The 15945-nt window shown below is 40.3% G+C and overlaps 1 protein-coding gene across 2 annotated transcripts in view; it reads right to left on the reverse strand.

Moving 5' to 3' along the window:
• LOC122792927 (spectrin beta chain, non-erythrocytic 1-like) overlaps positions 1-15945 on the reverse strand; it is a 1986067-nt gene that overhangs the window by 112282 nt on the left and 1857840 nt on the right. For both annotated transcript variants that reach the window (XM_044060498.1, XM_044060499.1), the window contains one exon: positions 15159-15234. In XM_044060498.1, coding sequence (XP_043916433.1) covers positions 15159-15234 — 76 coding nt within the window. The remainder of the gene's footprint in view (positions 1-15158; positions 15235-15945) is intronic.

The raw sequence follows: 15945 nt of genomic DNA on the forward strand, positions 1-15945 counted from the left end.
CCCACTCCCTAAATATGTATAACTCAAGTATTCATGGAATTAAAACACACAACACTCTCTGAAGAGAAAGAACCTGCAGCAGTACCTCTCAGCAAAATATCTGCAGCTAAACGACAGTACCTCTTAACAAAATATCTGCAACTAAATGGCAGTCCCACTCCCCAAATATGTATAACTCAAGTATTCATGGAATTAAAACACACAACACTCTCTGAAGAGAAAGAACTTGCAGCAGTACCTCTCAGCAAAATATCTGCAGCTAAACGGCAGTCCCAAATATGTATAACTCCAAGTATTCATGGACTTAAAACACACACACTCTCTGAAGAGAAAGAACCTGCAGCGGTACCTCTCAGCAAAATATCTGCAGCTAAATGGCAGTTCCCAAATATGTATAACTCCAAGTATTCACAGCAGTCCCCAAATATGGATAACTCCAAGTATTCACGAACTTAAAATGGCATTAAATCTGCCCGGACTGAAATGAAACAGACAGACGCGAGCGAGTATTCAAACAGGCAACGCCATGATGCACACGCACATCTGAGCTTAATTCTGACAGGCTGACGGCATTGCACACGTGATGACATCAGCTCCGAAAGCACAGAATTAAAAAAAAAGATTAAAAAATCGGAAATGAAGAGGTGCCACTCGGGAATCGTGGCACCCCTTCATTGGGACCCCAAAACTCAGTAAAAACTGAGTAATTCGGGATGGTTGGGAGGTCTGCTTATAAATGAACCTTGATGGAGGAGTAAGAAAGGTCATTGATAGTAACTCATGCAAACATTGTAAAAACAGAGAATTACTAGCCCTAATTATGTTGTTAATCCAACTTGAAATGTTTCCCCTTTGCTAATATATATATTACTTTCTAGCAGCAGTCTTTCTTGCCTTCATTAGCACCTGCTGCATGTCCTCAGTAAACAGGTGCCTAAAGGGAATTAAGACCCTGTCATCCTGGCAGTCAGGTAAAGTTGATTGAGGTTGGGGTGTATCAAACATCCCTGATCTTCTGTGAGTACATCAATTCTTTTGAGGAAGCTTGCTGTAACTGTCTCTGGTTATTTTCAAAAGAAGGGAGTACCACTGTCTGGTCTCGAAGGGAGTGACAATGATTTTTAGGGATTCCTTCCAAATCTTCATAAGTACCCTGGGATATCAGTGGAAAGGGTGGAAAAGCATACAGGAACATTCTTGTTTAAGGAAAGAAAAAATCATCAGTCTTCTGGGCCTTTTTGGATGGAGTCCTGAAACAAAATCTTGAAGGTGATATTCTCAGAGAGGAGACAAATAGGGCCTACTTGAGGAACTCCCCAAAAATGGATCAAATCTTGAAAAACTCCCCCAGTCTAGTTTCTACTCATGAGGGTCTACTCTTGTCCTACTCAGCTTGTCCATCACACAATTTTCTCTGACAGAGTGCAGGATGCCTGTAGAGTGAGACTGTGAAGTCCCAAGCTGACATGGCTAGTCTGTAAAGGGTAGAACCTAGTTCCCAGTTGCCTGTTGATGCATCACATGACTGTGGTATTGCTTGTAACAACTTGAAGAGGACCTAGGGACCAAAGATGATTCAGAGAGTTGAGTGCCTTAATCAGGACAAGCATTTCTTTTACATTCATGTGCTTGCATCTATCCTTGGTGTCCTATACCTCTTGCACTTTTATTCTTCTTGAAACTGCTCCCCAAGCAAAGTCTGAGACATCTGTGGTGACTGACTGTTTTTGAGCAGGAAGGGAGAAGGAGAGAACTGGGTATAAGGAAATTTGCTATCTCTGCAAATGTTTTCTCTTCTGACAAACCCCAACACTGGGATTTGAGAAGGCAAAGGATGTTGGTGCTGGGACCAAAGAGACTTCACATACCATTGCATCCTGCTCATGTAGAAATTTGCCAGGAGTATCATAAGAATCAAAGATGCCATGAGACATAAAATCCTGAAGTATTCCCTTAGAGTGATCGACGTCTAAGTGGAAAACCTTAGAAATAGATCTAGATATTTTTTCCTGTGGAAGAAGAGCTCTTTGAGCTGAGATGTCTAGCTGACACCCCAAAACATAATCCTGTGGAAAGGAGTCAAAAAAGACTTCTAAATGTTCACTTAGAATTCCAGCTTGTGTAAGAGATATCTCACATAAGTGAGAGATTCCTGACACTTTGAAAAAGACTACAAAGAAAAGAAAGAAGTCTTAATATGGAAAAATACAGATACCCAGTAGCCTGAAATGAGCTAGATACTTTGGACAATCCACTGCACCAAGAGTGTCCACAAAGGGTAGGCCACAGAACTGATAATGTGATCCAGACACACAAAACTTAAGAAACACCTGAAGTATGGATGAAAAGGGATATGATGGTAAGCATCTTTTAAATCTGGAGTTACCAGAAAACTTAAATGAGGAAGAAGAGGGAACAAACTGTGAAGTGACAGGATTTTGAATTTGAGCACTATCACCAACAGGTTTAAGTTCCAGAATTGATCTGCAAGCATCTTCTTTCTTTGTCCCTAAAAACATCCTTGAATTAAAACCTTCCTTACATGGAAAGAAGGAAATTGTTCTTTCATTCCTTGAGATGGCATGTGTTGAAGAAACAGGGGAAACAGAGGAGTCTGGTATGGTGGTTGAGGAATTATCCCCTGGAAAGGACAGCTTTTCTCCCATTGCCACCTGTAACCTTGATGAATTATCTTGGGATCCCACCTGTCTGAAACAATTTGTTGCCAAAGACAAAAGTGGAGATTTAGACTTTCTGGAAGGGAAAAGAGACTGTCGGGGGGGGGGGGGGGGGACGACAAAGTCCCATAAATAGTCATTCTAACTTGTTCGACTGGCCTTGGTTTGGGGGGTCCTGAGTTTTTTGTGGAACCCACTGCCATTTCTTTTTAAATGTCTGTTTATTCACATTTTGGGGAGATTATTTATTTATTTATGTTTTTGCTGAAATTGGATGAAGGCTTACAGAATCCCTTGGAAAATTTGAAAAAGAAGGGATGAAAAATCTTAAGGGCTTCTCTGTATCAACTTACAGTTTTCATCACACATTTTGATAATCTCTGCAGCAAAGGAACCAGAAACTAAATCTCTGTCCAAAAGAGAATTTGAAGTCTCATTTTTCACTTCATTTGGTAATTTCTGAGAATGCAGACAGGCAAACCTCCTGAACAGAGTACTAGTGACCACAGCCCTGGAAACACAACTTGTTGAATGGGAAAAAAGCCAACAGTGAATCACTCACACACTGCAAACAATTAGTGAACTGTGAAATGGAATAAACTAAACTATTTAAGTACATTTTCCTCACGAGAAGTACAGACACACCATTCCTCATACTTTCACAACTAGTCAGAATAAACTTTAACATATGAATCTGATAATTCAAAATTCTGAAAAATCAAAGTTTCAGAAACATAATTTTCCCCTGTTTATCAATAATGTTTCCATCCTTGTCAGAGACAGTAGGATTGGAATTAACCAAATACTTAGCAGCAGTATGATTAATTAAAGCTACAGCTGCTGGGCCAGGTTTGTGATGAATGTATAAAGATGTAAAAGATTGAGGAACTTTATACATCCCATCTGCCCTTTTAGGGGAAGCATGCCGACTATCAGGAAAATTACAAGCAGTGACACACACATCCTCCAGAGGATGGAGGAATGGGTGCAAGTTCTAGAAATTCTTTTCGTAACAGCTCGTGGCATTTTTGGAGAGACTGAAAAACCTCATTGTTCTCCCACTGAAAATAAATAAGCTCAATGGGTGAATCAGAAACTGAGCTCTCTTCTGAGTCTGAATCAGACACCGAGGAGTGAACCCTGCCATCTGTCCCTTCATCTTTCTGTCCAGATTCAGAATCTTGAATCTACTTAGGAAAAAAAGTCTCTCTATCTCTCTTTTTTCACTAGAAAGCACCTTAAAAGAAGGATAAATAGCCTGAATTAAACACCGAGACAGACACACTAAACTATGAGGAGGAGTAGGTACATGTTTAACTGTCAATTTCTTTTTGACAGGAAAAAAGGGACCAACAGTGTTATTAATGGTGGTGGCAGCTTCCAAGGGATGGGCACAACATTCTGACAGAACAGGGAAGATTTCCCTGTTCCCTCTCACAGGACTGACAACAGTGGCTCCCCCTTGCCAATCCAATTCGGGAGGCCCCATCACCCACAGAGGACCTGGCTAACCCCCGGTCTATAGTGCCTGTAGGTGCTACATCAGAGGGATTAGGGTAAAAGATGAGTGGTCTGAGGTACAACAAATGGCCACAGCAGAGTCACTCACCTGCGACTGAGGCAAATTTCCAGTCTGCTGTGGTGGCAAAAGTCGTTTACTTAACTTTTTCTTTTTTGTGGCTGGAAGAAGGACAGACTGAGGGACCAGAAGTTTGCTCAGTGGTCAAGCTGAAAATGGTGCCTCTTTCCCAAGGAAAACAAGCAGCAAGAGCTGATAAAAATGTAAAGTCTTTAAAAGTCACTTTTTTTCACACAAAACAATAAAATGAACTTTAAAACAATTTGACAGCCATAAAAAGTAAAATAAACATGATTTCTCCACATAAAGAATGTTTTTCGATTATTTTAAATAACTTTTAAATTGACAGGAAAAAAGTATGCGCCTGTTTATAAGTACACTGAAGTCTCATAACAGTCCATTAAAATACAAACTCCTAGCTTAAAAATTATTTTCCGAAACAGGGAAGAACAATAAAACAAACATTTCTTTTAATATGGAAGACTCTTCATAAAGGGAATGTATCTCCATAGCAAAGTAGTGTTTTTTGGTTTTCTGAGTTGGAAGAGTGCAGTGACATCAGCTTACAAGGTTGTTAGTAGTTAGAATATAAACTATGCAATTAAATTAGGTCCATAGTTGCAAGTAACACACTTTGTTAACTATGTGGATCACAATGGAATACGGGCATCCTATATGACAGACAGGGGGGAAAAATAAAGGCCTCACAAAACTCAGCTTCAAGTTTCACATTCACTCACATTTTAGTAGTGAATGAGGCACTGTTCTTCTGATGCAGGTTTTCTGAACATGTGATGTTATTTTGATATTTTCTATTTTTTTTTCCTTTGGTACTCCAGATCTGTAGTTTATCTGTATTTTATAATATTAAGAGTATTTCATCCAGCCACCCATCTTCTGATAACCCACTTTATCTTTTATAGGGTCACAGGGATACTAGTGTCTACCTACCCTGTAACCAATGGAGGCAACATATTGAATCACATTCTGGTGGAGGGTGCAAGACTCTTACAGACTGCACACAAACACCCACACGCATGCTATACACACACCTACAGTTAGTTTGGAAGACTACTGATCAGTCTTCTGTATGTCTTTTGGGAGGTGGGAAAAAAACACAGCATACATTGAACACCCAGGGAAGACATGGGTAGGACATACAGACTCCACACAAATAAGAACTGAAATAAAGAACTTCTCGTTGTAAGGCAGCAATGGTACTCACTATGCCATGGTACAGATTTTTACACACATTTTTTCATGTGTGTAGATTGGCTGTTTAATTTTTTTTCTTGGACTTATTTCTATGTGGGAAAAAAAAGCTCAGACTTGGGCTACATTTGTTTGTCCATCTTTAACTTGCATCTGTTAAATTCAGGGGATATATACCCTACTCCATATCATTATGACCCACAGAGTTCCTTCCATTCATCATGCCTTGTTTATACAGCCAGTTCGTATGTACAAACATTCACCCATCCATATGACCCTGACATATTAAGCATTTCTGAAGCCTAGCACAAACCTTACATCAAGAGTAGCAAATCTAACCTTCCTGACTATAACATGTTGATACAAGGCAGAATGTGCAAAGAGATGGTGGAGTAACTATCCTAACCAAGAATCATCTCAACTGTTCCTTGTTCGGTACTCAGTGCCCCTACCATAAACAAAGGGATGGGATTACTATAATTACCCCACTAAGTAACAAACCTAAAAAGTTGCTGACACCTATACCTATCCCTATCTCAACAAACATCTTGATGATACTCTAGCCTGTATAGCTAAAAATGCTACCCTAAACCAGAAATATTGTCTTTTGGTGCCTTCAACCAGGATGTCTAACCCTGCAATGAAACATATGCAGCTATGTAGACTCACTCAACAAACTCCCATTGCTATTCAGTACTGGCAAGAGGGCAGGCATGCAAACCATCATCAGTGGAGTTTGTTCCTCATATTCTTCTAACACTAGAGCCTCTGGCCTCTTGTTCAATACCATTAATGATAACTACATGACATTTGCCATCATATAACCACACCTGCACACAAATACATTACAGGAAGAAGCTAATTAATGAAATAAATAAATAAACACAAACAAACATACATCACATTAGTCAGCTCATTCACTCTATGAGAATGGTCTGTCCTGGGATGCATTTCCTAAAGTGATGATGTTGCAAGTTATTCTATATTACTGACAGCATTTTGAACAGCCATACACTAACAAACACATATTTAACCAGAAAAGCATAAAACGCTTTTAGAAAAAGAAATAGTGATTCTTTGGGCAAATCCATGGTTAAAACTAAATTAATTTCAGAAAATGTACTGATGCATACATCTCAATGTCTCAGCAAATATGGACAAAGCCAAAAGTAATGTGAGTACAAAGGCCTGAAACCAGGAATGACTTTAAATAACTGCTATTATAAACTTAGAAAGTTAAAAGTATAAAGGGCTTTGCATTGGCTTTCATTTTCTTAAGGATATGAAGTCTGAAACTCAAATGTCTGTCATTTACTGACTTTAATCCTCAATGATTCTCCAGTAAACCACAAACTTTATGAATAGACCAAAATAAGAAACAAAATTCTGGACATTCTGCAAAGCTCTTGACATTTGAGAGGCATCTGCTAACTTACTGTGGCTAGTAAAAGACTTTGCACTCAAACAGAGTCCTGAGCAGAAATCATCAGCAAGGAAACAAATTCAGACTTTCTTTTTTCAAGAAAAGAATCATCTGTGTCCAAAGCTTATATTTAAGGATGCCAAAATGTCCCAAGCAACTCAAAACACAAATGTTTAAAAGAATAAATTTCAACTTTCCCAAAATAAATTAACTAAAAGACACAAAAGTGCAACTGTATGTAATGTATACAAGTCAATAACCTTTAGATGAGGGACATTTAATATTATTTTTCTCAACACAAGGTCCAAAGTAAAAAAGTCATAAATTAAAAAAATTCTGTATGTTCACCAAGAAAAACTGAAACATATATCATTCAGTCCACACCATCTACAATCCTGCGAAGAAGAAGAAAGTACTATTCAACCAAAAAAAAAAAAACAGAAAGAAAACCCTAAAAAAGGGCAAAAGCAAAAGCCATGAGAGTTGTTGTCATGCAATTTTAAAATAACAGAAAATTCTACTACAGCAACATACTTATGCAACAGCGCAGATGTTAATAGGAAAATATTGAATATCAGACTTTAAATCACCACAGATTAAAAAATGATAAAAAAGCAGAGACAAAAATTTTACAATAAAAGTAATTACAAAAAAAAAAAAAAAAAAACAAAGTACAGGTTTGAGACAAAATAAAACATGAAACCCATGAAAAATCATCTTAAATTTAAAGCATTTGTTTACAATATAGTGTTACCTGTGAAGACAGAAAGCTGCATAAAAGAAACTACATGTATTTGTAAAGACAAGGGTGCTATCAATTGCTTGGATACATATTCCAAGTAAAAGTTGTACCTCTTATGCAACAGAGCAAACCTGTTTTTATTCTATCAGGTACCCAGCTGGAGAGTCTGATTTACAACAGGTGAGGCATGCAACTTCATCATACCTTTTCTGTACAATATAAACATCACTGCCTTCTCTGATTCGACTGTCTTATTTTCATAGTACTGCCACTATCTAGTCTCTTTTTTTCAGGAGTTAGATTAGTTTGTGTCATGCTAGTTTACAAATTACTCTGAGTCGTGGTAGTTTATAGATTAGTCTGAGTCATGGTAGTTTACAGATTAGACTGAATCATGGTAGTTTGTAGATTAGTATGAGTCATCATAGTCTATACATTTTCCTTACTTACCACCACTTCCGCGGTGGTGCAGCGGTACCGTTGTTGCCTCACAGCAAGAGGTTCTCCTGTTCGATTCTCGGCTGGAGTGCGGGGAGTGCCTTCTGTGTAGAGTCTGCATGTCCTCCCTGCGGTTGGGTGGGCGTTCAAATGACATGCGTAAATGGGCATGCCTTCATTGAAGGTTGAACGTCGAGCTGGCACCTCGGCGTTTATGAAAGTCTACTGCCAATCATTAGTGGACTGGAGTTCCACTGTGGCGACTCCTAACCGGAAAAAAACGAAAGACAAACAACAACCACCACCTCTTCCACTATACTTATCCCCACTAGGTACTTGGTGACCCAGGGTTTCACCAGTAGTTCTGTTGCAAGCTTTTCGTTTTACCTACATCAGACTCATTTATATGCCCTGTGTGTGTGTGCCTTGGCATCACTACACTAAAATGTTCTTGATATGGTCTTCATTCATTGTTTTACTCAGGTTTATTACAGGTTGTTGTATCTTTCGGCTTTTCCCGGTTAGGGGTCGCCACAGCGGAACTCTGGTCCGCTAATGATTGGCAGCAGATTTTTACGTACCGAGTTGCCAGCCCTGACGTACAACCTTCAACGAAGGTACACCCATTCACGCATGTCTCCACACAGAAGATGCTTTAGCTGAGTGACCCCTGAAAATGGGATATTTTCCTTAAAAACAGCTTTCTGTAACCAAAAATGCATTACATATAACAGACACACACACACACACACACACACACACACACACACACACATAATACTTTGGGACCTTATCTCTACAGTAACACTTGTAATATCTCCTTTAACTATCCTGGATATCCTTTTTATGGGTTCTGATGTTTAAGTCACGAGACATTTCCCTGCGAGCTACAATGAGAAAACTATAAGCCCACAGCACTGTTTCACCGTGGAATGGTATGGTTGAAAAGCAAACTTGCTGCAGCATTACTTCAGGCCAGTTATTTTACATTAAGAAGGTTCGTGGTCTGCACTCTTGTGGGAGGAGAGGCTGGACTCTGCCCTTCTGAGCTGGGAATTTCTGGTTAAAGGCTTATAGTGCCTGCATATTTGAACTGTTTCTTACTGAAATTGGTACACCTTGTTTGCTCTAGCATAGACTAGATCTAGGCCTGCTGAATCTAGCTTTGTTTGTATGCTTGTTATTTCCCTGAAACACTAATTCCACCTAAAATGCGGCTTTTCAGCGCTTCTGTGGATCCCTAGTGATATCTGCATTGCTTACTGTACTTATTTCCTTGTTTCACTTGAAAGAAAGTTACTCTTTGTAGTTTTTGCATTTAAGTTACCTGGCACTTGCTCACTAAAGCAATTATATAAGTCAGCACTAAAAAATTAAAAGCACTACACCCTCACAAACTCCCCTTGAGTACCTTTTTCCCCAATGGCCCTTTTTTCAATTATAAAGGAATTCCCAATACTATTCTAGCATGTCCAAAGGTCAGTTGTCAATCTCCTCTCCGCCCAGCTGGTGAATCTGGGAATCTTGAGGCAATGTAACAACTGCCTCATGTACACAGACAACCCTCTCCTCCTCCCAACAAATTCCAACACATGTGAGAGATGCAACCATATAGCCAAACTGGAGGCTAAGCTCTCTCAACTCAGTACTGGCGTAACCAGTCAGGAGGAGTAGGAAACTACACTCACTACAATTCCAGTCTCACACAGCCCTACCACGACAGCAAGCCAAACACATACACACACAAAAACATACTTGGAGGCTGTAAATAAAAATCTGCCTAAGCAGCAGAGACCTCCAAAGCAGACACCCAAGCAACCGCTACCCCAAAACAAAACACATGCAACACATAGCTCACAAAGCCAGTGTGCCGAACAGTCACAGTCCTTAAGGCTAAACAACATACCTGATACACCTGTAATAGGTGACTCTGTCGTCAGGCACACTGACGTCCCGCTCACCAGGCTGAACAAGGAGAAGGTCATGGTGAGCTGCCTGTCAAGCGCTAGGATCCGCCACATAACACAAGCACTCAGGTCACTCCAAGGCAAGTACAAATATGACTCAGTCATTGTCCATGCTGGTGTGAATGACTTGAGATGTACCTCCCTGGACTACATGAAAAGCGGCATAGAGGAGCTCTCTGAGCATGTAGCCCAGGCCGGTATGACACTGACCTTGAGTAGCATCTTACCCTCACCAAGAATGATGCCACAATATGAAGACAAGATGATCAATTTCAACAACTGGCTTAAGTATTGGTGTCATTCAAAGGGGATCCAATGCCTGTCAGCCTGGGATGACATGCTCGACAAGCCACGATGCTTCGCTAGGGACGGCTTGCACCTGTCACCCCTGGGCTTTCGGATATTGGCAAAGGCTCTTGCTACCCCCATAGTGCCTTTTTAGGCAAGGCTCAAAAGACAAACCCACCTCCATAGGTATCACAAGGGATAAGAAACTAAGAGTAATGCTACTCAATGCCAGAAGTCTAAACCTCAAGATGCATGCACTCGAAACTCTCCTTAGCATGGAGAACATCGCTATCTGTGCAGTAACAGAAACCTGGTTCAATGCTCCCGAAAGCACCCCAGCACTACCAGGTTATACCTCATACCATGCTTTTTGGCCCCAAAACTTGGACCGAACCACAAAAGGAGGGGGAGTATCAATATTCGTCAAAGATACCCACACCTCCAGGTTGGTGGCACAGCACGAAGCATCACAGACTATCCATGTGCAACTAACAGTGGGTAAAACTGCCTTCCAGTTTATAGCCTGCTACAGACCACCCTCCCAAACCCAGGAACCCCACTCAGCCTTCCTGAGAACACTGGAAAATATGAAGGTCTCTCCAAACACCATTATATTGGGCGACTTCAACTACTCAAACATAGACTGAGAGCATTACTCTAGCTCCAACACCCTAGCCCAAAGATTCCTAGAATTTATAAACTCAAATGCTATGGAACAACTTGTTACCACTCCCACAAGAGGGGAAAACATACTGGACCTGATCATCACGAACATGGAGACTCTATGCTCCAGACCAGAAGTGTAACCCTCACTGGTAAGATCAGACCATAAACTAATCTCACTGGATATTCACATCCCGACCCTACCCCCTGCCCAGAAAACCACAGTGAAAAACTTCTCTAAAGCAAATTTCACACTCCTCAAAACCGAGGTGGAATCCTTCAAAGCCCTCGGGCCTGTGGAATATATGGCCCAGACCGCAGAATCCTTTATAAATGCATTCTATGAACACTTTCAGGAATGCATGGATCATGCAATCCCAAATAAAACCAAGACCCAATCCTCCAAAGGCAGATGTCCTGTCTGGTGGACCCCAGTCATAAACAAACTATACAATACAAGGAGGAAGCTACTACATGATAGAGCAAAATCCCAAAAAGGGAAGGCATCTCTGATCAGTATTAGCAAAAAACTACAGGCACTCATAAAATCATCTAAGGCCAACTTTGAGAGAAAAGGATAATCACAAGGCTTTCTTTGGTTATGTTAGGAACCTGGGTGGGAATTCCCAGATATGCTCAGAATTAGTCCAAAATGACAAAAAATACACCGAACCCACAGACATTGCCAACATCCTAGCTGACAGTTTCAGCGCAAACTCCCCCCCTCTCCCCACCAAAAGGGCAAATATCTATCCCAGCAGAGTGCTGCCCCCGACATCTCAGATGCTCAGGTAAGAGCCGCCCTCTCCAAAGCAAAAAACACAGCATCAATGGGACCAGATGGTGTCCCGGCTGGTCCTACATGAACTCCAAGAAGAGCTAAACCCAAACATAAAACTACTGTTCAAGCTCAGCCTTACTACAGGATATGTACCCAAAGAGTGGTGTACAGCAACAGTGGTCCCTCTCCACAAAGGTGGTGCCTCAACGGATCCTGGAAACTATCGCCCCATAAGCCTGACTAGCTTGGTCTGCAAAGCTATGGAAAGGATCATCATGGACCTCATAAATAAAGATATTGGGGACCTACAGACACTGGATCCTACCCAGTTCAGCTTTGTTAAGGGCAGATCCTGCCTCTTAAACCTGGTCAATTTCTTTGAAACAGTCACCAAGGCCATTGACAAGGGGAAGGTGGTCCACACAGCCTACCTGGACCTTGCAAAAGCCTTCAATACAATACCCCACTCGGGCATTATAGATAAGCTCACCAGCTTAAATATAAACCCCTATGTCACTAGATGGGTTGCAAACTGGCTCAAGGACAGAACCCACATGGTTAGAATTGCTGGAGCCATGTCAGACTCCAAACCAGTTACAAGTGGCATCCCACAAGGCTCAGTCTGGGACCTCTCTTGTTCGATATATATTTCTCAGAGGTACAGGCCAACACGGAAGGACTGTGGCTAACCAAGTTCGCAGATGACTGCAAACTGGGCGCCATAATCGACTCTCCAGCCGACACAAGCATCCTTCAAAAGGGCCTCATAGAAACAGACAACTGGTGCCAGAGCCATGGCCTCAAGCTAAACACCAAAAAGTGTATAGTCATCCCCTTTGGCAAAAACAAAGTGCCCACAAATTACCACATAGGTGGTAATCCATTAAGTACAGAAGAAGTAATTAGGGACCTGGGGACCCAAGTTGATAGCAATCTCTCATTTGACAACCACGTGGCCAAAGTGGTTAGAAAAACATTTTATATAGCCCACCTAATCATGAAGGGATTCACATCTAGATCAGGGGAAGTCATCGTGCCTCTTTACTCATCCCTCATCAGGCCCATAATTGAGTACAATGCCCCTTTTGGGATGTACCTTACCAGACACCTGCAGCAACTGGAAAGACCCCAAAAGTACCTCACCAAGAGGATCAAAGGGCTCAAACAGATGTCATATGCTGCCCGGTTAAAGAAACTCCAGCTCTACTCAGTGGCATACCGCCTGCTCAGAGGCGATCTGTGCCTGACGTATAAAGCCATGTCCAACCCGGAATTAATGGACATGCTGCACCTCAGAAAATCCAAATCCCATCAAGCTACACGCTCGAGAGACTTGAACCTCAGCACTGAAATAAATAGGACATGCTGGAGGGACAGATTCATAACCCAGAGGCTCCCTTCACTCTGGAATAAAATCCCAGTCCAGGTTAGGCAGAGTCCCTCATTGACTCTCTTCAAGAGGAATCTTGATGAGTGGATGGGAGATCGTAGGTTTACCCCGGGTATCACTTCTGTGTCACTGTTAGACAGAGGCACAGTATACTAACCTCGAAAAAGGGCATAGCAAAATTTATTTAAAATGGGTGGCGAAAGCCAAACACACTCTGGCTAGGCTTTTTAATGCCCTAGGGCAGATAGCCTAGTATGAACCTATGAACCTATTAAACACTGCCCAGCCACAAATCACATTGCTACAATCCCTAAACAGCTACCTAGCTGAATTCTAACAAAAGAGACAACCTTGCCTCTATGGAGAAAAGGGAATAAGTGTGTTTCATTTTTCTGACCCTGAAGGCAATATATCTTGAGACTAGGAGGTGTGAGGTCAGACAGATGCAAGAGGTACAACCTCGTCTGCAAAAAAAAAAAAAAAAACTGCACTTTAGGAAGAATCCCATATTGTTCTTTGGCAAGATAGATGCAGTATCCATAGCTTTGGGGAGCAAAGGTAGACCCACTTAATCTAATCAACTCTGAGATCACGTTTGGGGATCATAGAGATGTGTTTTGTGGCTGGACAAGGTTTAACGCCACAGCAAGTTTGTTTTTCAACCATACTGCTCAATGGCAAAGTGGTGCTGTGGGCTTATGGTTTCGGTGTTGTAGCTCGCTGGGAATGACCTAAATGCCGAAACCCGCTTTTTACAAATATTTAAACCTTACTGTAGCTGAGCTACAAAAAGAAAACATTCATGCATCACTGTTTAGTAACCTTTGCTTATTGAGGTAACACTGTCTGATGATTTTATGTTAATTAGGATCAGGAAAATGCTACAAATGTGAAACCCTACTCTCATATGTAACAGTCTTGCAAACTGGGCTGTAATGCAGACTTTTCTTTGCAATGCATGTAATTGCTGTTCACATGTCATTTAACGCAATGTTAATTAATTATGTGCAAATATATACTATACTGTTAGGCTTACAGTTCAGTTGTGCTACGCTTAAACATATTCCTTTTAAAACTCTACAATGTAAGAGTCATTGTTAAAAACTCAGTAGAACAAACAGACTTTAGCAGCCCTCCCCCAGTGACAACTTACTGTAAGAACTGTTGCAGTCCTGAGCAAGGTTACATAAGCAGGGGTGTTGAAGGCATAAAACACTTCCATTCTGGGGGGTGCAAAATTAAGCCCTTGTTTCTGGTTAGATGAATTCGGCCTACTCTATCTTGATGAATTCATTCAGAAAATTTGATTTTTTGGTAAAGCAGAGGTTGTCTTACAATTTTTATAAACAAAGGTATATGATCACCTCTTGTGAACTGCATAATCCTTACCAATTTAGAAAGGAAGGATATTAAAATATTTTTATGATGTATCATACTTTCTGTTCAGAATAAAATCACTGGCAGATATTCTTATTTTGGGTAAGCACATTTGATGCTATTTACAGTTGGAAGGCTAAAAAAAATTAAAATAGCTTCTTTTCATGTTAAAGTATGCCTAGATCTGAATGCTCTGTTCTCTTACAACTTACTGAGTGCTGTGACTAACAAATGCATGTACGTCATTTCACAACATACGAAAGGAAAAAAGTGAGCTTGCATCTACCAGCAGAGTTGCCTTAACTTTCTGTATAGCAGTCAATTAATGTATATAATCAGGATTTTCCATCAGAGTTGCCTTCATTTTCTGTAGGGCAGTCAATATATATAATAGTATTTTCAGGGTGTAAGAAAAGGCATTTACATTATCCGAATAGCTAAAACAGCCATATACATAGATAAAGATGGCTGGTTTTGCAAAGTCTATGCATTTAACCTTTTTCAGAAATAAATGTTTCACATAAAAAAGTCTCTCCACATTGAATAAGGCACAGATTTTGGTTGGAAAACATAGAAAAATGCAGCAAAATAATTTTTTTCCCATGGGAAAAAAAAATTACCTGAAGAGATTCAAGTTCGGTTTCTTCACCATTAATAGATGGTGGTTCCAGTTTCTGGTTTAACTCAGTGTTTAGCCTATGGGGAAAGAAGACAGGTGTTTTAGAAATTATTTATTCCAGCATTTACATGGTTATGATAACATTCTGGTAGAAGGAAACCCTGATGCGTGTTCAAATCAGTACATGTACAGATTTTACTGGAGAACTGTCATATGCACTGGGTTGTTACCCATGATCCTACATTTTTTGTAAACAGTCCTACCTTGCACTGGGTAAAAATAATCATCTGAACTAACTGGCTCTAGAACTTTTATATTTCCTTAGTATAAATAGATCTACAACATTTCCCTTGACAGATCTGAGAGGCTGCAGTAACAAAAAACATTTTCCAAACTTGTAGTTTCCAACTATGGGATATGTTATTAAACTTCACTGCTGGATTCAATTTCTCTCATTTTAATTTTACAAAGATTTCAAACTTTGTCAAGAAATTGAACGACATACATGTACAACAAGGTTTAGTGGGTATTACAGAAAAGACTGTCTACACTGGAAAGATGGGCAATTCATTCAGTTAAAGAAGATTAAAGAACATAACATCCATACCTAAGGTTTCATTTGTATAACGAAAAAATGAAGAATTTATTGAGTTAAAGAAGCTTAAAGATCATGCCTAAGGTTTCACTTGTGTAACTAACATGGATTCGTGTCAAAAGAATGAAAGTAAAAACAACAGTAATTGAAACGACCAAAATGAGCTAACTCAAGTAAAGAAGAAAAAAATAAT

The sequence above is a fragment of the Protopterus annectens genome, chromosome 2.part0 (genome assembly GCF_019279795.1).
Source record: "Protopterus annectens isolate FY-2018-M chromosome 2.part0, PAN1.0, whole genome shotgun sequence".
Taxonomy (NCBI): domain Eukaryota; kingdom Metazoa; phylum Chordata; order Ceratodontiformes; family Protopteridae; genus Protopterus; species Protopterus annectens.